Raw genomic sequence first — 25,474 nt, 5'->3', positions numbered from 1 at the left:
GCATGTTGATAGAGTGTGCATATGTGTATGTATGTATACACACATATAAACATAAAAGGTATTTTATTTTAAAGCTATTCTGTCTTCTAGAACAAAAAGGGACTGTTTTGGGAGATGCTGAGTGCTTCCCTGGAACAACACTTTCAGTTAAAGGGCCTTGTACTACTGAAATTACTTGTGAAGTCTTTTCTTGGTTTTCAGTAGAGAGATTTTCTTTTATTTCCTTGTGTAGGTTAGGATCAGAGGTAAATACTGAATGAAGAAGTAGAACTCGAGGATAAGATTAAATTTCTTGCCTGTTCGAGGACCATATTGTTTGGCATTTCTTCTTATAAGTTCCTTCACTAATTTTACTGGAAAGCACAGCATCTGAAGCTTTTTATCAGTTACAAGTGTAATGGAGAGGTGTATAATTCTGTTCTTGGTTGTATCAGAATAAATTTTGCACTTCTAGTGGCTCTATTTTCAGAAAATTAACGTGTGTGTGGGTCCAGTTTAACCAAAGGGGAATCATCTCTTTGTGGCTCTACGTAACTTTTCAGTTTCAGTGAAGAATCTTGCACTGTACTGTGAGCGTTGGATATTTTAAAAAAAACAATCTTTTTCAAAATAGTGCAAAGAAGGTTTGAAAAATAAACATTTTCTTATTACAGTTTAGCAATGCTGCTATCACTGCATGAACACAAAGATTAGCTTCTACATAGGAGTAAATGGAAATCTATCCTTTGGATGTCTTTTTGTTTTTCCAGCCTTGGTTCTGGATCCTGTGACCCCCAAAAGAAGAAAAAGCTAAAAATCCAACATAAATTGTCAGAAAAGATGATACTAGAATGAAGAAATTTCTGTAGACCACAACAAGGTTTTATTTAGAAAATGTTTTTCACAATTTTCAGTCCAGGTATTCTTCAGAAGAAAAATCAAGATGCAGAAAAAAATTATGGGAGATAATACCTAACAGACAAAACCAGAGAAAATATACCATCCAGAACCTCCTGTCTGCTGAAGCTGTATGACCCAGCATGTTCATTACCTATTTGGTATATATTTTAAAACCAAATAAAGATAATATATATGTAAAAAACAATATTTGTAAAATCTGAACAGAACTGATGCTGATTCTAAGCAGAAGGATCCTCTCTCTCCCCTCATTTATTTGAATTCTGTTTTTTCCTTATAGAATGTATCCAGAAACATTTCAGGGTGTTAAATATATGGCTGGGTGTAACAAGAATTACAGAAAATAGCAGTGAATGTGGGCATTCAGAATGGCAGGTGAGACTTCAGAAGCCAAGACTTAAGTTATGGGAAGTCATCCTGAATAACCTGTATTTTGTTTGTGTTAGTAGGTGGTGTGCTTGGGAGTGCAAATGCCTTAACTAAACTTTCGTCACAGGCCACGTGCTTTGGTTATTCATGTCTTCTCTCTTTCTTTTTTCTTTTTTTTTTTTTTTTAACCTGGAAAATGGAATACCGCTTCTATAGTTGTATTTGGAAATAAAGTAGGTGTGTTTTTCATATATAAAAGATCGTAGTTCTCACTTGAATAAGTGATTCTGATCATTGATAGTTAGCTGTAGTTAGTATCTAAAATCTAAATATTTGTCATTGTTACTACCTCTCAGAAAGCTACTTCTCCTCAGTGCTGCTTTTAGGTTAATAAAGATTAATTCATATCCTTACTCAACACAATGAAGTGTGCAAGTGGAGAGTATGGGAGATTTTTGCATGACTTTTAGGGACATAGATTTCAAAGGCTTCTTACCTGTTGTACTCTTTGCCCAGACCCCATGGGTTACATGGGACTCCGAGGGCAGTGTGCAGAAAAACCCAGCAGCCTTATTTCAGAGGTCGTGGGCCATGGGGCTCATGGAGGATGGCTTCTCCTCCATACACCCTGGGGTTGTTGCTGCCTGGCCTGCAGCACCCTTCGTTCTTGTCCCCAGAGCCATGCTGTGGCTTTTGGTATGTGGGAGATGGCCCCCCACCGCAGTGCCTGGTGCCCATGTGGGTCAGCAGCAGGGTAACAGCTGGGGACCAACTGTGCTGCTACACTGTGTTTATTCTTCTGCTGGGAGAGAGGTGAGGAAAGGAAGTTATAATTGCATTTAACATAACCCCTCTTCTCTCAGGTCTACCAGATTTAAAATATCTGTTTGTTATTTGCATCTTTATTTTTATTATTAGAAGACAGAAACATATTAGTAAAATGATGAATGACATGTTTACTTAGCGTGGGTATTGATTGCTTTCACTTTGTGACAGGTCTGAAATGCACACACTTGAGAAAAGCCAAGTAGACTTTATGCACTTGACATGTTCAACTGAATTGCAAAGGTCTAAGAATTTGTTCAGGAAATTAGTTCAACATGACATGCGTCTGAAAGAGCCGCTCTTTTGTTACATGTATTATAGGGCTGGATTATTAGCTGAAAAACAGTATCAACAACAAAAATGCAGTAGGGGATTTGTGCGAGATTGCCCTTTTGTCCTGCAAGCTGTGGCAGAAGCAGAAGTGTGAATAAACTGCATAAGAAGGAGTGTTGAGCTCAGTCTGGTAATCAAACATTCTGTAATATCTGACACTTATCTTGTGAGCAGGGCTGAAAGTCAAGTGCCTGCAATCAGCAGAGAAGTGTAGATGCATTTTCATTATAAATTAAGTAGTCTAATTGTGTTTGGTTGTGTTTTTTTAAATTATATTAGGCCCTTTCCTGGAAAACAGAAGTATTTTGTGACGTTTTTAAAAGGGCACATGTTTTGTACATTGTGAGAGTGCAGGTGTGGCTCTGATAGGACCTGACAGTTCAGGCAAACCTTTGTCGACCTCTTCACTCTGTGATTCAGACTTGGCACGTTCTTAGGATTTTAGCCATGCATTTTCAGGCTGTCTCCCATGCTGCCACTCATACTTGGGAGCAGCTTCCCGTAGACCTGGCAGTTGTCGTCAGCCCCTCCCTACAGTGCTCTGGTCTTCTCGTACCTTTAATAAGGAATTTTAAAAAAGTCAAAAGAAAAAAAAAGTTATTTTGCAGGGGAGGATGTGTGTGTGTGTCACTTCCAGTTGAACAGTCTTAGTATTTTTTTCCCCTATCTCATAGGTTTTCTTTTGTCTTTTGTCCATATCAATCCCTTGGGACTTCCCCCACACACTTACATATTTAGGTTTATTTTTTTGCCTTCTTAGTACACATTGGGAGAGCTTATTCTATGAATGGTGTTTGTAGACAATAATGATTGAAAGAATTGGTCATATCCAAATTCCTCAGGGTAAAGATTCTTCACCATGCTAGAGGACAACTGATAACCCCTGCTTACTTTATTCTTGTAGATTTCTTTTAGTACAGGCTAAGATCCTCACTTGTACTTGTTTCATAAGGGGTTGTGGTCGTTTGGAAAATCTTGCTGAAGCTGTATTGGAAAATTAATAATTTATTTGCAATTGCTGCATCTTTCCTTTTCTATTGCAGCAGAAACTTTTTCGGAGATTAAAGTATTACTGAATGCATTAGATCAAATTCTGTGCATTTTCTCATCCATGAAATTAGTCAAATTAGATGAGATGCAGTAGATGCCTTGTGAGTAACTGGGTACTATCTCCAGATGATGTTTACAAGTACTGAGAAATGCATGGGAGTATTTGACAGTGACTTTAAAATTGTTTCAATAAAGCCTATAACATTAATAAAAGAAAGAAGGACAGGAATAAACTAGACAAATTGTCTCACTTTTTAAAATGTTCTAAAATACATGAATCCTGTATATATGAATACATGAATCTCATTCTTGAATTCTTTATATACAGATTAAGTGTTTTAGATCATGCTGTTTTACATTTAAAATGTCATGTAGTAAGATTCATAGATGCTATAAATCTAAAGGAATTTTTTTAGTCCAAGAGGGAGGAGAGGATTGGAAGAAAAAAGCAACAATTTCATCAGTAGCTTTACTATTCAGCTCCGTAACAGGCATTCTACGTCTCCTTGTCATTCAAAGAAACCCCTAAAGATGAATGGATAGCTCATTCATTATATGGTGCCAGCAGGGAGTCACCTTATTCAAATAATCTGACTGGTAGTGTCAGTTTGGCAAAAATCCAAGTTTTGAGTGATGGTCCTTAGATTTTTGTGTGTGTATGCATTTGTTACTGCAGCATCGTTAACCCTTAGGGACAAAGGATACAAAGGAAATAATCCTGTAAAGTATTGAAACTTTGGTGGATGCTGAAGGAGTTTGGTGCTTTGTGTTGACAGGTCCACCGATTGTTTTACAGAAGAAAGAATGAATAAGTGTTGGTGACTTCACACCAATTATTCCAGTATATCCTGGCATCTGTTGGAAAAATACCAAGAGGTATAGCAAGGCAAGGTATGCTTGCAGTATATTAAGTTTGTCAGATCTAGCCTTCTGATGGAAGAACATGAAATATGTAGGAGAGACTTCTCTGATAGTTATGGGCATTCATTCATTTAAATTCTGGCTCCAGAAAGTTGCAATTACTCTGCTTTAGGAATCTGGTTTGCTTGTTCCTGCTGAGATTTTTTGGTACTTTTAATGTGTATGGGACTAAAGTTACAAATGTTCTGTTATCAAAGTCCTAAGTCATTACTGTGTTTTGAAGAATAGCATTTAGAACAAAAAAAAAAAGGCTGCCTTCAAAACGGTTTTGCTCAGTCATTCTGCAGTAGGGTGAGCAGTTAGTCATTCAGATAATACTGTATAAAGATGAAGCGAAGTTTGATAGAGACTGCTAGCATGGATGTAGAATATTGAATGCAGACAGGGTATCTAGAAAAAGAGAGGCCAAAAGCTCCTTTGTGACCTCTATGTGGTTCTGTAAAGAGCAACAGGGACATGCTGCAGAGTGACGGTCTCGAGGGCTGTGGCCGTGTGTGTGGGAAGCTGAACAGCAAACTAAGGTTCTAGGTGCTTGGCTTTCTTTTTTTGTTCTAGGTCAGTAGGCAGATTTTCAGTGGTAACATTGCCTGCCATGCTGTGAATGGTTCACTGGCAGACTCGAAAAGTAATAAAGTGATAGCTAAACAAGTTAAAGTTCTTATAGTGTCTTCTTTCAGTAATTTGAAAGGTCTGGCTTCAGAAAAGTTTTAATCTATCCTGTTAATTGTGAAATGTCTAGAAAGAAGGTGTGGATTTCTTATAAATGATTCTTTTATGTCCTTGATACAACGTGCTGCTTAGTATTAAAAGATGTGTCAAAAGTTGTCTCTGTGGAGAAGAATTTGTATGTGTAGCTTATGAGCATGTATTTATACCTGGACTGCTTCTGATATCCAAATCAATGAGCAGGTCCAAACAGCGTTTCTGTTTCTTTTTTGTTGTCTTCCGTAATTATTCCACTGAAGTCTATTTATTCCCAAAATTACTCTGACATGAGGTTCTAACCTAGAATGAGAAATACGTGCTCCTCTATCATAGGCTGGTTAAAGTTGTGTCATTGCTCAACCTTGAAAATGAAACAGCTCTCCCCAGCTGGCAAAATGAAGATTTCACACTTGTTTCTAACTCTGAATTGTCCTCAGGCATTGCACCTTACAATCAAAAACCTATTGTGCATGTACAAGATTTTAGATTCTGTTTACGGGAATCCAACAGTTGCTAGTTTTTTCAGTCTTCAGGGCTGGTTTTGCAGGTAGGAGGGCAAAGGCACTAGCAAAACGTGATTACATTTGAAATACTTCTAACTTATTTTTCTCCTGGTAGTTAGTAGGAATGCCTACAAAATATTGTGCAACAAAATAGTGATTTTTATGCAGTATAAACGAAAAGATTGTTACTTGATTGTAATGATCTGTACATAATGCTCCTCTTAATCTTTGACCAATGCAGCTATCTAAACTCCCCAAATGCTTATAAAAGCCTTAAGATAGTGCATAAGCTGTTATTTTTAATAATTCAAACATAGCAATACTTTGATACGTTAGCAAAATACTTTTTCCAGTTGTGGGACTTGAGGGAAAGGAGAGGTTGGTTTGTGCTACAGCATGCTCCATGGTATTTCTGGTGTTCTGCCTCTACTCCTGATAGGTTTGGTGTCATGACTGAAATCAGTGGGCTAAATTCATCATCCAGAAGTTCTAGATTGAGGATTGTGGGCACGTTGGTGCTGTCTTTTTTGGATGTGGCCTTTGGACAGTGTTCTACCATGTTGAAGTCACCCATAGAAATTTAAAATTTGGGGACAATTGAGTTCTGTAAGTAAAAGAAGAAAGGTCGTGTCATAAGCAGTTGAACTGGGAGTCTATGGTATGTAGCCTCTAGATTACTGATGACAGCAGAGGAGTTTTCTTTTGGTGTCAGCAGAGACAGAGAATTACACCTCGTTTTAGTCGCATCAGTTGGGCGAGTGAGTGAAAAGAGTACACCTAGTACTGATGTGCAGACACCAGGAATCTTGCAGAGAAAGGTCCTTCATCTGATCATTTGAACTTGCCCTTTGTCCTGGTTTCAGCTGGGATAGAGTTAATTTTATTCCTAGTAGCTGGTTTAGTGCTGTGATTTGGATTTAGTATGAGAATAATGCTGATAACACACTGATGTTTTAGTTGTTGCTAAGTACTGCTTATGCTAGTCAAGGACTTCTCAGCTTCCCGTGCTCTGCCAGTTGCACAAGAAGCTGGGGGGTGGGGATCACAGCCAGGACAGCTGACCCAAACTGACCAGAGGGGTATTCCATACCATATGACGTCATGCTCAGTATATAAGGTGGGGGGAGTGGGCCAGGGAGCAGCAATTGCTGCTCGGGGACTGGCTGGGCACCAGTCAATGGGTGGTGAGCAATTGCATTGTGCATCACTTGCTTTGTATATTCTTTTATTGTTATTATTACTTTCTCTTCCTCTGCTGTCCTATTAAACTGCCTTTATCTCAACCCATGAGTTTTACTTTTTTTTTCCTGGTTCTCTCTGCCCTCCCACCACGGAGGAGTGAGCAAGCGGCTCACTCTGTGGCACCACTCGTTGTCGTGCTTAGGTGCTGACTGGGGTTGAACCACAACACCCTTTCAGTTCATAATGGGCTGGTTAGACACTTAGTTATCTCCCAATTAAATTGGCAGGCTGAATTAATCTGTATAATAAGATTTGAGGCAGCTAAATGTAAAATGCTATAGCAACGCGAAGATTGCATTACTAAAATTGCCTTTTGAGGGGGAGAGTGGTGTGACTGACACATACCTCCTTCCTTGCCTTGCAGAAGGATGGAGAAGGGGGTACTGAGGAGTAGCTCACGGTGACAGTTTCTGGGGTGTAACTGAGCTGCTTTCAGCCGCGTGCAGCTCACAAGGTAACAGTGGTGCCCAGTCAGGTCCTGTGCTTGATTAAGGTCAGAGGGATGGCCAGGAGTAAGTCTGAGGGGCAGTAACAAGGATTATGCAGTCCATACAGTCCAGTTAATTGGATCTGTAATGTAACTCTCCTGTCTTCAGTTTTAACAACAACAAAAAAGTATATACTGTTTTCCCAGCCTAATGAATGCCCATAAAGCATGTAAGTGACTTTGCATGTTAAGACATCAAAGTGAAAACCACTCAGTGTTTCCAGAATAATGCACCATGTTCAGTATTTTCTACAGGAAAATAAGAGGGGAGGGGAGCATCAAAATCTGTCTTGTTTGTATCCATCTGAAGTAAGCCTCTTTACTTGAACTCGTGCATTTGAGATGTAAGATTTGCTCTGTATGTGCTTTCACATTTAGTATTTCCTTAGTGTCTAAAAATTTGCAGAACTTCAGCAATGTTTTCTTAACTCATATAACTGTAAACTAAGAGCATCAGGAAATGGTATTAGAGTCAGGAGGTGCTTTTAACCTTAGATTGTGATGTATAGCTCTGGTAGCTATCCTTCTAGATTTCACTAGATCCGCCCCCCCCCCGCAGTGAATTTTGATTTTGGTCTCACTGTCCACCAGTCAGGAGTATTTTCTTAAGACAGAAATTTCTGCTGACATGTAAACTCAGACTCTGTTATAAAGTTATCATTTAATGTCACAACTGCAGGTTCATGGCAAGGTCTTACTTAGGACAGATAATGATGCTTGCTTAAGACAAGACAGATAATAAATAGATTAACTAGCTGTATTGCACAGCTCTAATTATGATGTTATCTACACAATCAAACTCCTCAGGGTTATAGCTGTATGGCAAAAAAGCACATTTGATATCTTTACTGTTGATCCAAAGTGCCCCCAGAGATGCTGAGTCACGAGTAAGGGATTGTGAATATAGCTTTGAACGTAACCATGCACCGTTTCTTCTTGTGTAACAGTGCATTTTAGACTACTCTTGTTTTTCAAGATATTTTTCTTGCCTTGGAATATTTGAAAATTGCTAGTTATGTAAGAAGGATAAATACAAAGCTCTATTTGTATTTATAACTGATTTTCTTTTTTTTTCTAAACAGGAATGAACATCTGCACAGATGCTCACAGTGCAAGGTTGCAAAATACTGTGGTAAATCTTGTCAGGTAAGATGAAAAAACAACAGCTGTATAGGGTTGAAGAAAACAGGCATTTAAATACTTTATTTACAGGGTCTCCGTGCGTTTTGCACATTGTCATAGCTCCACACTGCAATTTCTTAGTTGTAGTTATGGACAGAGTGTGTAAACATGCTGCCTTGTTTTATTTGAGTATTTTTGTATTTACAAATATAAGATTATAATCGGTGCAATAGACAAAACTAAGCTGAAGCAGGTGGTGTTTGGCTGTGCTTAGTTAGAGGGGGAGGAATAATTCAGCTTTTCTGGCTGTAGACTGAGGGCTTTAAGTCAATTTTGCAGTAAAACAATTTGTATTTCAAGAGTACTTTTTATCATGGCAAGTATATATTACAGTTTTTTAAGAGGAAATAAGGGTCAAGAATGTGCAGAGAAGAGAAGGCCTTGGGCAAAACTGCATCTCTGAGGAGGATATCGGGATGGAGCCAGGCTCTTCACAGTGGCGCATGGCAGGAGGAAAAGGGACAACAGGCTTAAGTTGAAAGAAGAGAGGTTCACATGGGATATAAGGAACAGCTGTTTCACCCTGAGGACAGCCAAGAGGTGGAACATGCTAGCCAGGGTGTTTGTGTCATCTGTATGCTTGGAGAGTTTCAAGCCCTGCTGGATAAAGCTCTGAGCTGGGTCTGGCCCCCGAGATGACCCTGCTCTGCAACTAGAGATCTCTGTAGATCCCTTCCAACCTGAATTATCCTGTGATTCTATCCTATGAAACAGTTCTTAATCCTACAACCTTAACTTTTATATTTGGCTTGTATTGTTACCTGACATTTGTCAGGTCACCTGAGATTTGAACCATGAGGGTCACCTTACAGAACCCTTGAATTTTTAAATGATTCCTCTTTGCTTTATATTGTGATTTCTGTTTGTTTTACTAAATAGAGAAAGATGAAGAAAACCAACTACTGGTAAAAATGGGCTAGTAGTGATACTCTATTAAATGTATATCAATTTAACTTTTGAAGTTAAGTCCTTTATATTCAATCATACGCTTCTATAAACAATTCTGCCTTAGTATAATCTGCAGTGTTCTCAACATGCCAGAAACCCCTCCTTTTTGGGATTAAAACATATGGACAGGGAAAGGAGGAAGATATGTCATTTTGATTCATTGTATGGCAAATGTGTGCAACGTACATTAGGTGCTTACTGTAGCATCAATAATAATGCCACAGGTAGATTTATTGTGGGAGATCATAGGGAAAATATGACTGTGAAGAATATAAAAGACGAGAGGATTTGTAAAGTAAGTTTACAACAAATATCTGCCAGGAGAGTCATTAGTAAAGCTTCTATTGGCAAGTCTCTAATGTGACATGAGACTGTGCTGGCAAATCTGCAAGGTGTAGTACAATACCCTACAATACCCTCTTCCAGCTTAGGTGTAGTAGCAATGAAGGTAGGAAATGGGGCTTCCTCCTTGGGGAAGACAACTATGTGAATGTGCTTCAAGGATTCACACTGGATAGCCTGAAGCCATCTTGGGTATCTTTGCTTTGTGCTTCCAGCTTCAGGGTTCGTGTGCTTGAAGCCATCCACAGTTGTAGGTATTGATTTCAGTGAGACGGGCTACTGCTGCTAAAAGTAATCTGCACTTAAAATGCTGTGTATTTACTGTTACATAATATCTTGAACTGGTAGGATCAATATGTTAATATTGAATTAATGTTATATAATATCCTGTGATGTTAGGTAGCAATTGAGCATAACTGAAAAAATGTTGTTTTCTAGTCATAACAGTGAATTTATTCAGATTGATGACTCGGGGCAGATAATCCAGATAAAACTGAGACCAGCCAGATCTGTTTGCTTTTGAGGACTGTCCTGTAATACACATTTCTTTTGATAAGCTAGCTAAACTACTGTGCAGCTCTGGTTTTATAGCAGCTGTTAGCAAAGCTCTCCTTGGCCAAGCCAAAGGCTTTGTGCTCTACTTGGCTTCTGTAGCTTTAGTGCAATTCATTAATATGTGTACTTCTAATTGAACTAACTGCTGAACAAAATAAACAGCAGGGTACTGAATGAAACTGCAGTTTGCACATTTAAAAAAGTGAATATTGGCAGAAAAGGACTATTTTAATTTTATAAATATAGATAACTTCGAAATGCAAGTTATGTGGCTGGATGTACAATTTACACTTAGTTGCAGAATGATTTGATTTTTTTTGATGTGTTAAATGAATCCTACAACTCAAAACACTTAGCTTAACCTTAAAAACTGTCAGTTTTCTGGAGTTTTCTGGTTAATACATTAAATGAAACCAGAATTAATGTAAAAATCTGACAAAAAAAAAAAAGAGATTAATCTGAGTAGCTGAAATAGGTTTAGTATAAAGGTGGACTTTGTGAAGGAAACTTCAAAGTAAATGTAGCAGCGGATTTGTATGTTAGGATGTACCAAAATAAGCCATTTTTAAAGCTGTGAATATCTTGTGAAAATCTTCATTTGATTTAAAATGTCAGGTGGTTAAGAAAAACTGTCTTTGGGCAGTTCTTCCTGTAGGAGAAGTTGTCTTTTGAAAGATGATTCCCTTTTTGGAACTTACTGTGAGAACTGGAACAAAACTATATGGGAATTAGGATTTCCAGTTTGTAAAAATCTCCATAATGCCAATGTTAAAAATTTCAAGTGAGCTGTGCCAAATTTAAAAATTACCACCACCCCCGCCCCCTCCACCCCCTCCCCTGGGCAGTTGAAGCAGTTTGCTTTCACTTTAAAAACTTTAATTTACTTCAACAAATATTAGAAATGAGGGACTGGAAGTTACCACAAGAGATCCTTTGTGTTGACCTTTTTCAACTGAATTCAGATTTCAGGATCAAGTGTATGTAGACGTTTTTCTTTTAAACTTTTTTTGCAGTTGGACCTCATTGACTTTTGCTCCTCCTCGTCACTTCTCTGTTGCAGCCCCTTTCCCACTTGTTGATGCCTAATTTCCTGGAGCTGCCTTCTGGCAGTGTTATGTTGTCTGGGTGTCCCTCCAAGCATAGAGTTACAGTGTCTACTGCTCCTTGTAATCACTGCTGTGATCTCCCTTGATGATGTTTATTAATTTGGTGCATCCCATAGATTGAAGACCAGTGATATAGATGATAATCCCTGACAAATGGGAGAGTCATTTCAGGCAGAATTCAGAATGTGCCATTACCAAACATTCTTGAAATGGCTTAATTAAAAAAAAAACAAAACAAAACCACAAACACCCAACACCCCCCCCCCCCCCCCCCAAAACCCCCAACATTCTGTAAAAATTTGAACAATCCTTTGGAAATTACAAATTATGTCTTTTTAACAAATGAAAACCTTCCAATGGAAAAATATCCCACTCTGAATTTTTTTTTTTTTTAATGAGCTCTACTCTTTAACTGCTTTTCATTAGCATGTTAATCTGCAGGAAGCATTCATTTTTTTTGATCCTGAATAGGAGACAAGGGAAACCTTCATTTCATAAACATTGGTTTAGGATCTTTCGTAGGGTTAGGGACCATTGGGAGGCAAGGATAGCATATGTCTGTGGACCAAAAGAATGAATGCACATTGGTAAAACAGCTCAGCTAAAAATATGCAAGATCTTGCAGGCAGCTGCAAGGGGTCTTTGCCCGTGCCCTGAGCCAGCAGGAGGTGATCCTGGTCCTGGGTTGTCCAGTGAAGCCCAGTGATGCATTGGGGTCTGCGTGGTGCTGGTTCGGGTGGGCAGAATCTCAATCTGCCACATGGGACAAAAAATGAAGGTATTTCTTCTAGGTTTCTGTACAGTTTTCATTCTCTTTATATGTGTCTTTTGTGCATTAAAGGCAATCTGCCACAGCTATATGGTACACTGTCTCCTAAGCCATGTGGGTGCCGACCCTTTTCCCTTGGATAAAGCCTGAGGAGTCACACTTGGGATACACTGAGCTTGAATGACAGACAATGATTTGGGAGGGATATTCTTTCTGAGTTATTAAGTGTAGTGAAGCCTGGAGGAGGAGGGCTGGGTATTGCCCTGCACAGTTTTACTTGTCTTTCTTTGCCTCCTTTTGATGGTGTCAATTTCTAACAGGGGGGAAAAAAATCTGTTGCAAAATTGGAAGACCTTTCCTGGTGGGGAGGGAGAAGGTTGGTTGGACTGGATGATCTTAAAGGTCTTTTCCAACCTAAACGATTCTATGATTCTAAGGGTTGTATCAGGTGGCCGTACCTCTGCACTGTAGTATTTATACTCATGCTGGGTATGGGCTATAAAAACCTTGACTGAAAGCCAGGATACTCAAGAGTTAAGAAAACCTCCCATGGAGAACTGTGGGACTAATATAAGCCCACCAATAAGTATTGTTAGAGACCAACTTTAAAAGTAGGTCTCTCCGGGGTCACAAATCTTCGTGGTTTCATATTGTTCTGTGATTTGTATCCTTGTTGTACTGGTAGTGAGAAGAAATATGGTTGAATTTCATTATACCTAATGCATTTGGAGCTTTTCGCCCTCTCCCAGGCCGGTTGGGAGGAAGCGAATGGCAGTCCCCGTTCCAGAACTCCTTCTGCAGAGGAGTCAGACTGGTTCCTTTTTGGCATTGGTTTTGGCCAAAGCACTGTTTTGCAGAAGGCGTGTGTTTGAACTGTTCCTCTCACGTGGCAATGCATCTCAAAGAAACGTGGCATATGATGCTGTGTGGTACTGCATATTTCATCTCATTAGGGCTTTATAGGTTGGGTAGGCTATTAATCATTCAGGTGTCACTTCTGGCATGTTTAAAATTCTGTGCAACATTTATGTAGGGAAAAAATTTGACAGATAAAGGCTTACTCCAAAGAACAATTTTAGTTTAAGTGGGATAAAAATGCCAATATAATTATATTACACAGAATGATGTCTGGACATTTACAAGCATGACCTTGTTTCTTCTAGACAAGAATAATTCTATTCAGCACTAGATACTTAACTTTTATTTGTCAGACAGCATGAGACACTAACTGTATTTGGATTAATGCCTTCTTGGTGTCATTTTTTCCCTTTGTAGAATTATGGGTAAAGGAAATGAAATCACAAATCTCCCATGTATCTGAAAGAAATAAGAAGTCCAATTTATTTATTACGTGTAAGCCAAAGGGGAACAAAAACCCTGAAAGAAATAGAATAAATGCTACTGGTGCTGAAACCTAGTTACCTGAAACAATTCCCCCACTTAAATGCAGCTTAAGAAAAAATTGTCTGATAGCCTTTGTAATCCTTATAACTAGCATGTCAGCGTCTACAGGTGTGATGTGCACTTGCACATATCACTGCCATTCCCTCTTTTTTTTTATATTGCTGAACATGTAATTTCTTTATATTAGACATTTTATCATTTTCTGTGTGGCAGTTACCTAACAGAAGCTTTCTGAGTTTTTTTTTTTTTTTCCTTACTGCGTATCTATGAGAAAATGTCACCTTCAGAAGCCCTTGATTATTCTGAGTTCTTGTCATTGTAGTAATTTTTTATTGTGTCCTGATTTTTCAGTTTGCTTTTTGAAGGTATTTGAAACAGCTGGGTGGCTTCAAACATATACTGTGAATATATAAATAAAATGTGTAAATATGTACTATGTTAATGGGATGGGCTTGGAGTCTTTGTAAATTATAAACAGAGTTTTCAGCTTGTAAAGACAAGACAAAAAAAGGTGATCAGAAACTGTCTCTTCCAACGTTTCTTTAGCTGAAGACTTATTCTTGTTGCTCTTACACACTGATTTTTTGGGGGGGACAAGAAAAAGGAGGGGGAAAAAAAAAAGACATATTTCAATATATAGCAGCTTTTCCTCACCTTGTCATCCTGTCTCTTCTCTGCTATGGAAGTGTTAGTCTTTGTCTGCTACTCCTAATAAATGTGGCCCGTGAAACAAAAATTGCAGGTTCAGGTAGTATGTGCAACTAAAATATTTTTGGTTCTCTCTTCCATTTTAGTTACAGCGACCATTCCTAGTCTGAACTGTGAAAATATCATCAGTCCTCCCAGATGTGGGCATTAATGCCTCATCAGCTCAGGGATCTTTGGGGACAGGTTTTGCAGCATGGAAAACTTGACTATTGCTTTAGAGCAGCTGAATTTTGGTGAAGTGGATAGACTCTGAAGGCCTCCGTGGTCTTGATTACTGCATGAGTGCTTGCCTAAAGTGTTGTGTATGTTGTTGGAATTAAGATAGTAGAGGAAATTTTAGCATCCCTTCTAGTTCTCTCCAATCTTGTGAAATATACAGCTCCATGTCTTCTTGCCACAATGAAATGGGAATCAGAGCGCATTTATTTATCTAATAAAAATTTCAGCTGGCTGGAATGGTGATCTCAGTTTGAACTAAGCTGATGATGCTATTCATAGCATGTTGCATAAAGGTAAAGAAAATTATTCGTATAGCAGAAACATGGGACAAAAAATGAAGGTATTTCTTCTAGGTTTCTGTACAGTTTTCATTCTCTTTACATGTGTCTTTTGTGCATTAAAGGCAAGTATGGTATGAACTATGTTGTCAGGCAGTAGCATGAAGCAGACTGAAGTAACGTTTGTATTGGCAAGGAACTGGACTGGGAACTTGACCATAAGTTTTTTTTTTTGTTGTTTGTTTGTGTTTCTCTTAAGCTTTCTTAAAGTAAAGTTAAATTCTGGAGTAGCATAATGGTGATACTGTTGTATCCTGCACCTGCACTACTGTAGCTCCAGTGTCCATAGTATCAGTTACACAAATAGCTATGTTAGAGGAGGGAATGGTGTGATGGGGTTGGTTTGAGTGGATAACTCAGCCTGTCCCTTTCCACAACACTCTTGTTATAGCTCCAGTGTTAGTGTGTGTGCTGCTGTTTCTTTGGTAGTAGGCATCCGAGGTTGCCTGTGTTGGAGGCTGCCAGAGTCAGTGGACATGAGTACCTGAGGAACATCCTCTTCCTGGTGCCTTGGAGCTGACTTTGGGCTCTGCAGCCATTCCTCCCAGCTTGGCTCAATGGCTGTGATGCTGTTGTCGCTCTGGATCCTCAGGTCCAGCTCACAGCAAGGCTGAGCATGTTTGTTTGTGTGCATATATAAATATAATTATATGTATAAAAATATATGTGTATATATATAAAAAAAAATAGGATATATGTCATGTAAAATAACATGCAGTTTTTTCTTTCTCTTCCTTTTTAAAAAATCCTAATAGAAAGAAGCTTGGCTGGACCACAAGCAGGAATGTAGGTGTCTTAAGAGCATCGAGCCTAATTTCCCTCCAGACTCTGTCAGACTTGCTGGCAGGATTGTTTTTAAACTAGTAAGTGACATTCTTTTAGATTTATTCAGTGTAGCAGATTCAGGTAAATGCTTTTTCACTCTACATTTTTAATGTAATTAAGACCTAGAAAGCTGAAGTGACTGGGATTGCTGAACAAAATTGGACTGCATATTGCATTGCAAGATAACTGATTAATTTGCAGAAATGCTGAAAGGATCAAGAGATACTGAAATGGACATAATTAAGCTCAGGGGACCTGTTTATTGACTTTCTCTTTCTATGACCATGTGGTAGCATTCTAAACTTATTTCTGCCTAGAAGAAAAGCACACAGGGACACTGTTTTTTCTTTGATACTACTGAAGTTATTGGTGCTTTTCCATTAACTTCACTGGGAACCTCATTCAGCCTTATTTGGATGAGTGGTAAGGACGGAAACACTGTTAGCTAGCCCTTCCTTTACGGGGCACAATGCCATGCTTTCAATGTTGGGTTCTCTTAATCTCAATTACATTTCTTTTTTTTTCTTTTTCTAAACTCTCTTGGAAGTCCTGGGTGTTTGACATTCCCATGGTTTGATTAATTTATGTGGACTAAATTTTCTGTTAGGTTAAGCAGCTTATGACTGTGTGGGATTGTAAATCAAAAAGGATTTGTCCATTCTTCTGCTGACCCTGCCATGATGCTGTTTGTCTTGAATAAAAACCTGTCCATTTGTTGTGGTCTGAGCTGATAAAATATGATTTAATATCTTAATTTATACATTGTTGGGAAGAGTGTGTGCATGATTGTTTTTAAAGGGCAAATATGTACCTAGCTATACTGTGCATTAATTATAGACACATGAAATCTGAGACTGCTAAACTCATAAATTGCTTTGAATTATAGTGTGAAGGGCCAAAGTAAATTACTAAGGGTAAGCTGCTGAAGTAAAAAAAAAAACCAAAACAACCCACAAACCAAAAAAAAAACCTAAAAGTGTTAAAACACCAAGAAAAATTTAAAGTTAGCCAGAATAGTTTACAGCAAGTATGGAATGACCAGATTTATGTTGATGCTGTTAGCCTTACCTAATTATCTTACAGGCATATCACATTGAATAATCAACCTTGTAGAGTGTTTTCAAGACAAAGCGTGCTATGTAAGTCTCAATTATTTGTTTTTCTCTACAGCTTAGACAATCAGTATGCCTTTCTGAGACACTCTACTCTTTTTCCGATCTTCAGTCAAGTAAGTAATTGCCAACCATATTGCAGGAAATGTTTCCAAGTTCTGCTTTACAGAATGGCCATCTGATTTTCTTGCAGCTTGCCTTCTGAAGGTCTGCTCTGTAGAATAACAGAATCAAAGACAACACCTGCTAAAATCTTTGTGGGGAAGAACAGTTTTTTCAAAGATCAAGGAAAAAACATGTGTCTTTTGTTAAAGCGAAACTGCCACCTGATTTTTTTGGCTTTAATTTTTTTTTTTTCCTCGTTTTACAGTGTACATCTTGCCTGTTCAGTTTTTAATTTACCTGATGTCTGCCTTATTACCTACAGTGCCCGTATTTTTATATACAGGTACAAAAATACATATTTTTTTTTACATTGAGGTTTTACTTTTTTAATATTTATGTGCTATTGCATAAAGCTTCAAAATAACTTCCAGAAAAAATGAAAGAAATCTAAAATTTACAAGGGGTATGTGTATGTCTGTCTTCTGCATGGCTTTTCAACAGAGAAAAAAAGATAAAATTGCACAGATATTTTTGTGGTTTCACAAGTTTCAAGTGCTTGGGTAGGAAAGGATGCTCATTATAATCTCTCAGCAGAGCTAATGTTGAAATAAAAAACAACATTTTTTCCAGATTTTATGGTGGCTTAATGTTTAAAGACTTACAAAGGAAGAAATACATCCTTAGTTCATTCTTGCATCTTGCTTAAAGGGATTTTCTAGAGATTAATGTGACTATTTTGATTACCTCAACATTTTTCAGTGTTATTCAGAGCTTTGGCTATAAACCAGCTTGATCTATTGATATAGTTAGGTAGAAATAAAAACCACATAAACATAAAAAAATACAAGAACTAGTATTATGTTTTACTTCTGTGCATCCTGACATTCTGATGCCTTCTTCCAAACTGCAAAGGCAGAAGACCTTAATAAGGCAAGAAATCGAAAGGGATAGAGGGAATGCATTTCAATAATTTAAATCATCAGGATTTTCTGCTATGGGTATTCTCAAATCGTGTAACAAAGGTTTATAGGGAATTAGATGAGTATCTGAATTAAGAGCAGCATTTCCAGATGCTTCAAAAGGAGTTAAAATGATGAAGACTACACACTTCTGTGCTTCATGGCACTGCTGGGATCTAGGGAAAAAAAATCTTTATGGTGCTCTATTGTACCAATGGCTGGCTGCACAGTGGCACAGGAGGAACTGGAGGGGAAGGGAAGAGTTTCCCTTTAAAAATTAAATACTGGTCGCTGGTACAGCAGCAATTTTCTCTAGTGCAGGCAAAGATTTTTGTGTAACTGATAATTCCATACAAACTGAGGTTTCTCTGTACCCCTCAGGAGATGATCTCAGCTTCCCTTGACTTGACTGGAGACAAGGGGAATAGTGGGATACACTGACTGGAAACAAGCTTGGTATTGAACAGGCCTGAGCTGCAATGGATAAATGGTACAAAAATCTGTAAAATGGCTGGAAGCTTCTACTAAAATTCTCATTGTGAAGGAAATGCTGATATGGCCTGTGATACAGATGGAATGACTGTTCTTTCACTGATACAGAAACAGCTGGTCCATAGCAAGTTGGTTTAGGAGGAGGCAAATGAGATCCACATCTAGTGTTTCACCTGTATTTACTCTAAGAGCTTTAATAACAATTCCTGTGTAATCTTCTTAACTGCAAAGCTCAAGGTGTTCAGGAATCCTAGACATTAACTGAAGTTGATACTTTACAGAATACAGTACAAATGACCTCTGATGCTTGCATAAGCTTATGTAAAGGTTTTGGTTAACTCTTTCCTTTTGTGGTTTTCACAGCTTCTTTGCTAGAGTGAATAAATGGTTTCTATTGTTTTGCAGCTAGAATAGTCCAAAAGAGTGATTTGGGATGGTGTGACAACTTGTAATAGCTGTGATGCTTTTTGCTGCCTCTGTATCCTCAAAAATGTACTGTTATTTCATAACATTTTTCCCATTTACTGCACAATTTACGGATTGTGTTGATAAGGATTTACTTCCCTTTAGTACTTGGTAAAATGCATAGGAAAGTCAGAAAAGCATTTTCATTAGACCTCTAAGTATATAGGGGAAAATATTTCCTTGGAGGAAATTGCATGAACTAGAAATGCAGGTTGTGATCTTCTGAAGCAAAAAACTTCTCAGGAAGCGTCTGTATAATAGAAGACAGTGTTTCAACACTAATCAGAAATATGACAGACAGAATCCTAATTGATACTCCTCTTCCTCCCCCCCCCCCCCCCCCCTTCTTTTTTGTTTCTCTTTTTCTTTTCTTTTTATTTTTTTCTCCTTGGAAGTCCAAAATATTTGAAAATTGTTATTGTCACTATGCTGTCTCAGTCTCCTTTACAATATTACTTTTCAATGTTACTTCATACAGTTGGGTGATTTTCAGTGTGGGTGACATATATAAACTGAATAAAAGCATATAAAGTTTTATACACTTATTGAATAATTATCTAATAAAATACCTAATACATAATTAAAAAACCCGCACAAACAAAAAACATGTGGAGGCATCCAGCCCTTTATAAAGTTCTATTCCCGGCTCCATAGTTCCATCAAATTCATTGTGTACCCTGAAACTCAGATTAAGTATGAGGGGTGTCTGTGTGTATTGTTACATTTGCTAGTTCTCATTTATTATAAGACAATTCCTTACTTATGTGGTTCTACAGGCTTGCTGTCTGTTAAGATCATTCAGAAATCAACTTTGCTTTCACTTACCAAGATTCAGTATGCAGAAAAGAGTTTGTGTGCTGTACCATGGGCAGACGTTTTGCTATTTTACTTGTATCAATATCACAGCTGCATAATTAAATCCCCATGCCTTAGCTAGAAAACTTTACGCAGGCCTTTTATAGCATTTTCTCTCCCACACCAGGTTTCTTACACAATTGAAAAAAGTTTCGTAAAAACACAAAATGAAAACATTCACAAATTTCATTTCACTTTGCTTTTGGCCTTGACTTCTTGATGTGCTGTGAAAACCAGGCCATTAAAGATTCCATGGGACTCTTTGCTGGGATCATTAGCTCTGATGTCCTGGACAGATTCCAACATGGATAATTGCATTATGCTCCCATATCTGTCAATTCTCCCCGAAGTTCCAGTTGGATTTGGTATTTTTGTTCACATCTGTCTTAAACTGCAGCGTCCATCTATACTGTGCTGCTTACAGGATTCCTCCTCTCTGTTCTTGATGTGTTTTGTTTGCTAATAGTGAAGCAAATCATGCCGTCCTCTCTTTGTCATAATACATTGTGCAGTGTGTGTCAGGTAGTTTAAGATGAATGATATGGCATCTTGAAAAATTACATTTGAAGGAAAAAGCACCTTTAGTTTCAAAGGAATATTATATAAGAAATGCAAGTGTATGTTTATGATTTTTTTTTTTTAAATTTTTTCAAACTTGAGTTTTCCAGTCATCTAAAAGTTTGCTGCTTTTCTTGAAGACACAGTCCTTATAGGTATGGTACTTTTCTATACTAGAGATTTCCATACGTCGTGAAGAGCACGTCTGCATTTCTAACATGTACTTTCATTCAGGCTTGCAAGATCACCTGCAAATGTCCTCACTGTTAAGATGCACACGGGTAGCACTGTGGGTAGATATAAAAAGGCATACTTTTGTTAAATAGGCTTTGTGCCAGGTATGGAGGGGCATATCTCAGCATTCTTAATACTAACTGGTTTGAACCTTGTGAGGAGCTCAATCTGCTCTGGGAGGGCATGTCTCTTCACTAACCCTGGTAGGGACAGACTACCCTTAAGAGTCCTCTGGAGTCATTGCTTGCTCAGCCCATTGCGGAGTCACCCCAGGCATGGCTTGTAGATGGCATTTCAGCAGCAACAACTGACCATTGGAATGGGAGCAGATCTTGGAAAGTGTTACTTTACGCTGAAATGAAAACAATCTACAATAGATAATATAGATGCTTTTTGCACTCTGTATGTAGCATGAAGAGGGGTACATTTGCCGTAATAGAGTGTACTGGTAGGATTGCATCATTCAGCTAAGCAGGTGGCCTTCAGTGGCTCCAGAAGTCTAAACAGAACCAAAGAGTTTGTGAATAAGGAAACCCATACCAGACTAGAAGCAAACTGTAGCTGGTTCCACTGGAAGACTCCTGGCTGGTAGCTCACCATGGGTACTGGCCATTTTAGTAAGCTGGCACTTAGTGCTCTGCCAGAAGTAGTTCATAGGAGATTATTAAAGCAGCTCACTTGTGTGGTGTGTGTGAAATGGAAACTCCGTGATAGCCAATTTACAACTTGCAAAAAAAGGCAGTACCTTCAAGCAGAGGGATGGCTGGTGGGATAGAGCACAGAAGCCTGAGTGTCATACATACTAGATGGCTGTTTAACCAAACCCAGTGACATCTGCTTTAATTGCATCCTCTTTTTAAGTGAATGATAGGAGAGAAACACAGATCCTGAACACAGTCCTTCCAGGAGGCCAGCAAGCTTGGATCTAAAGTATGGGGAAAAAGCTTTCTTGGTAAAAAGCTATTTCCATTTCTATTAAGGATAGATGTTTAAAATAGAATAACAATTCACCATTATGCAGAGATGAAATTTATTCATGATGCATAATAATCCTCTTTGCCCTTTGTTATAGACTGATGCTTGAATCTGTTCACCTTCACATTCTCCATTTAGGCCTTATTCATATTGTGCTAACTGGCAGGAAAAAGAAAATGTGAAGCAGGTAATCAGGCACTGAACTTACTAGGGCAGCTGAGTTTCACTTTTCATGTTATCAGTGACCTGACGCATGCACAATCAGGTCATGCATTGGAAAATAAGGCACAATGTTTCTTTCTGCTTCAGGATTCCTATCCGTAAAGCATGAATAATGGTGCTTTAGTATTTAATAAAGTGATATTTGCTTAATATTCTTCCATATCCATTCTGTTTACCAGCTGCTGTGTAGGAAACTACCTTTCTCTCTAATATACTTTCCCTTTTGATCTGCCAGCATAAGGTGTTTCTGAACACATCTATGGAGAATACAGTCTAAAAATATGCACTGCTGCAAGGAGGAAGGTACTGCTGCATAAACTTTCAAGCACATTTTTAATGTTACAAACCCAGATGCGTAATTTTCGTATGTAATGTCTTACACCTGCTTACACATCTGCTTTATCTATTGGCTTTTGATCTTTAACTCACCATTGTATTCATATGACTTGGCAGTAGCAACCTGATAAACTCTTCTGTGTGATGATAGGTAGCTGACACAAAAATGATAAATGTCCGCCCTCTGTCAAAACTGCCCTCTGTCAAGATTAATTCTGGGACTGGAAATGTCTAGACTGTATGGCTGCCATTGGACATTTTCAAAATGCTGGCGAAAGGTTCTGTTTACGACATGATATACTTTTTTTTTCCTTTCCCCTTAAGATATTGAACAGTTAAGTGAAGAAATGAAAGACGGCCTCAGGCACCTTGCACAGACGTTGCAACTGTACTTGAAAACGGAGATCCAGGATGTGTCTCGTTTGCCACCTGCAATTGACTTTTTTCAGATCTTCACAAAAGTAAGTGTTAAAATGGGATTGCTTGACAACTCATAAATTATCCTTTCCTTGTGTTCTTGATTTATTTTTGAGTGGGAGTTCAGTAGTTACATCCAGAATGTGATATATAACGAAGTGAAATCAAACTATTCTTTCTATTCAGTCAGTATTTAAGCAGAAGTATAACTTTTATATAATTGTAACACTTAAAAATTAAAGCAGCATCCAGAAGATATTTTTTCTTTTCCCTTTTTAAATTATCATGGTGAAGCTCCTGGGGAAAAAAAAAGTTGTATTAAAAACCAAACAAGTTCAAAAATAATTGAGTCAGTCAACCTAAGTAACTTTTCTACAGCGATAAAGAGCATATATCATCACTATTCAGCCTAGAATTTCTCTGCAAAGTGCAATATCTTATATTTGCAGATATACTCCCATTCTGTTCTATCATTTAGTAGTATGTGCTAATGGGTGTTCCTGACAGTACTGTATCCCACAGACTGCTTTCTCAGGGGCCATGTGGATCATCTGTTCTAAAAGGCTACATGTAAAGTACTTGAAATTAATTTCTACAATATGTAAAATGTTTGTTATGTTACTAACTAAATATTGTTGGCTTTTCCTGTACGTATTGCTTTCAATTCAGAAAGCTTCATTTGAACAATGCTAGCAAAAGTACTTCATATGGAGAATACTCATAGCTTTGATTTGATTTAATTTTTTTGATTTCTAATTGATTGATAAATTCTACCGTAAGATTTATCTTAACTCATGCATGTTTTAGTTGTTTTAATAAGTGTTTTCTTATGAAGTCAAACTCTTAGATGTTTTTCTTCTGATATAGACAAAAGGAATAGCCTCTTTTAAAGAAACTTTTAAAAAGTGCAATATATGATTTTTTACTTTTTTTAATGTTTGCACAATTGTGGAATCTTTTTTTGCCATGGACAGAAGGAATCGGAGTAATATAATCAACTGTGTTTGTTTTTCTGGATTTTTTTTTTTATTGGTGATTAGACTGCTGTGATGTAAGGTTGCAATTTTCCCTGAAAAACAATGCAGGCTGAAAAATACACCCAATCAAAAGGACGCATAGATAAAAATCTTACGCACTGCCTAGTCTCCACTCGAACTTCTACTGTCTTGTGTTGGCATGCTGGTTTGGCCTGAACGTTGTCAGATGCATTTCACATGAAATACACACACTGTGGTATCTGGTTTAGAGAATTTGTACAGCTGAAGGTAAGGCCTGAGTATCCGATGATGATCACTGCCTAACCAGCTTGAACTGAGTAGCAGCTTGTGAGAAATTCTTTACAAATGTTGTCGCCTTCTATGTAATAATAAGCTTAAGATGGGGGCTGGCTGTGGTGGCTTTACAGGAGCAGTGTGATGGTTGCTCAATATATTGGAGCACTGATGAAGAAAATAAGGAAGCTTTTAAAATTTTTTATATACACGGATGCACAAACATCTGCACCTATGTGCACCTCTCTTCCCTCCCATGTATTTTACCAAGGTGATGCAAGTGTGGGCATCAAGGGCAGAGCAAAAGTGAAGACTTCCCAGCTCCATATCCTGTTAACTGGAGAACTAGGAATGCTCCTGTTAATGGCAACATTTGTCCTACTGTAGCTTTGCTATCACAAAGATATTTTTAACTCAATGTATTCCTTATGTTGACCATGAATTTGTCCCTACTCTATTGAATGTACTGCAAAGTACTGAGTTTTTAAGTTGCTGTTGTGCTTCCCCCCCCCCCCCCCCCCTTCTGGAAATTCAGAGGCTCTCAGTCCATTAAAGTAGGTCTCATTTCCTTTTGCTCATTTTACTGAGTCTGTGTGATAGTCTGCCCTAGGAAAATGGGGAGCAAATGACATAGACCTATCACGGGTACAAGCACTTCATATCACTAATAATAAAAAGGATTGACAGAAGTGACAGAAGAATCTGACTGAACAGGTGAGTTGGTTGGGAGAAAGGAGCTGTTGACTAAATATACCCCTATGCTTTACATGTGAGTAAAAACTAGTATCTCATTTGGAGTTCTGTCAAGCACAATGCGTTTTGGAAAGCTCTATTGTCGCTCTCTAGTTTTCCATGTGGTAGTTTATAGCCTTCCCAATTTAGTTGTCAGATGAGTGTGTTATGAAGTATGGCATTATATTAAAATATGATTTTAATATGCCCCCATCCCTAGTGAGGTAGCAGCAGGCATTTTTGGCTACTCCCATAGAATGTTTTTTGGAAGATATGGAAAAAAAATACTGTGTGGTTTTGGATATTTTTGGTGGTTGGTTTTTTTTTTTTTTCCCCCCCTTAAGCTGAATAGGGATGCTTATTCCCAGCAGGTAAAATTTTAAGGCTTTGGAACTGTAAAGTCTCTGATAAAAGACTTATGCAGTCTCTTCTCTGTAGTGTAACTCTAAAAAAGACCAGCTGTGATGACTTCTCTGTGTGGTCATAGAATAAAGAAATACTACAGATACATGACTTCAAGATGTAATCTTGTTTTCCCAACCTCTTCCAACATTCCTTTCAAGTTCAGTAGGTGCTTATTCTAACATTGAACTTTTTTGGATCAGGTCTTTCATTGCATGCCACAAAGAGATCCAGTCAAAGGTCATTTTTTATTCTGTTTGATGCTGGATCCTCAAGAAGGAAAATAAGCAGACAGCCAGACAAAAGAGAAAAATGGTCCTGCAGCGAGATGACTAAATTCCAAATAGTTCTTGGAAAATCTCCAACCTGATTTAGGTCAAAAGAGCTTCTCAGAAGCTCTTTTAAACAGTCCTCCTTCTCTGCTGGCCACTGCTCTTGTCTTTGTGAAAATTAATTATAGTTTTATTCACTTGCTTTTGATGCTTAATGGGCAGAGAGTCCCCTTCAGTGCAAACTCATGGAAGCTTCCCATTGAAAATCAAAGAAAGTTTTGCCATTTCTTTCCATGCAGAATTTCACTCCAATGTATTTTTAGTTTGCATTAGACCTGT

The 25,474-nt window shown here is 38.1% G+C and overlaps 1 protein-coding gene across 1 annotated transcript in view; it reads left to right on the top strand.

The window, feature by feature from the left end:
- Positions 1-25,474, top strand: part of SMYD3 (SET and MYND domain containing 3) — a 433,429-nt gene that overhangs the window by 43,692 nt on the left and 364,263 nt on the right. Inside the window, exons 2-5 of the mRNA XM_075707872.1 lie at positions 8,415-8,478; positions 15,659-15,766; positions 16,899-16,956; positions 22,366-22,502. Coding sequence (XP_075563987.1) covers positions 8,415-8,478; positions 15,659-15,766; positions 16,899-16,956; positions 22,366-22,502 — 367 coding nt within the window. The remainder of the gene's footprint in view (positions 1-8,414; positions 8,479-15,658; positions 15,767-16,898; positions 16,957-22,365; positions 22,503-25,474) is intronic.

Source organism: Pelecanus crispus, chromosome 3 (genome assembly GCF_030463565.1).
Source record: "Pelecanus crispus isolate bPelCri1 chromosome 3, bPelCri1.pri, whole genome shotgun sequence".
NCBI classification, from domain to species: domain Eukaryota; kingdom Metazoa; phylum Chordata; class Aves; order Pelecaniformes; family Pelecanidae; genus Pelecanus; species Pelecanus crispus.
The sequence above is the reverse complement of the archived record's forward strand: the minus strand, read 5'-3'. Positions and strand labels throughout refer to the sequence as shown.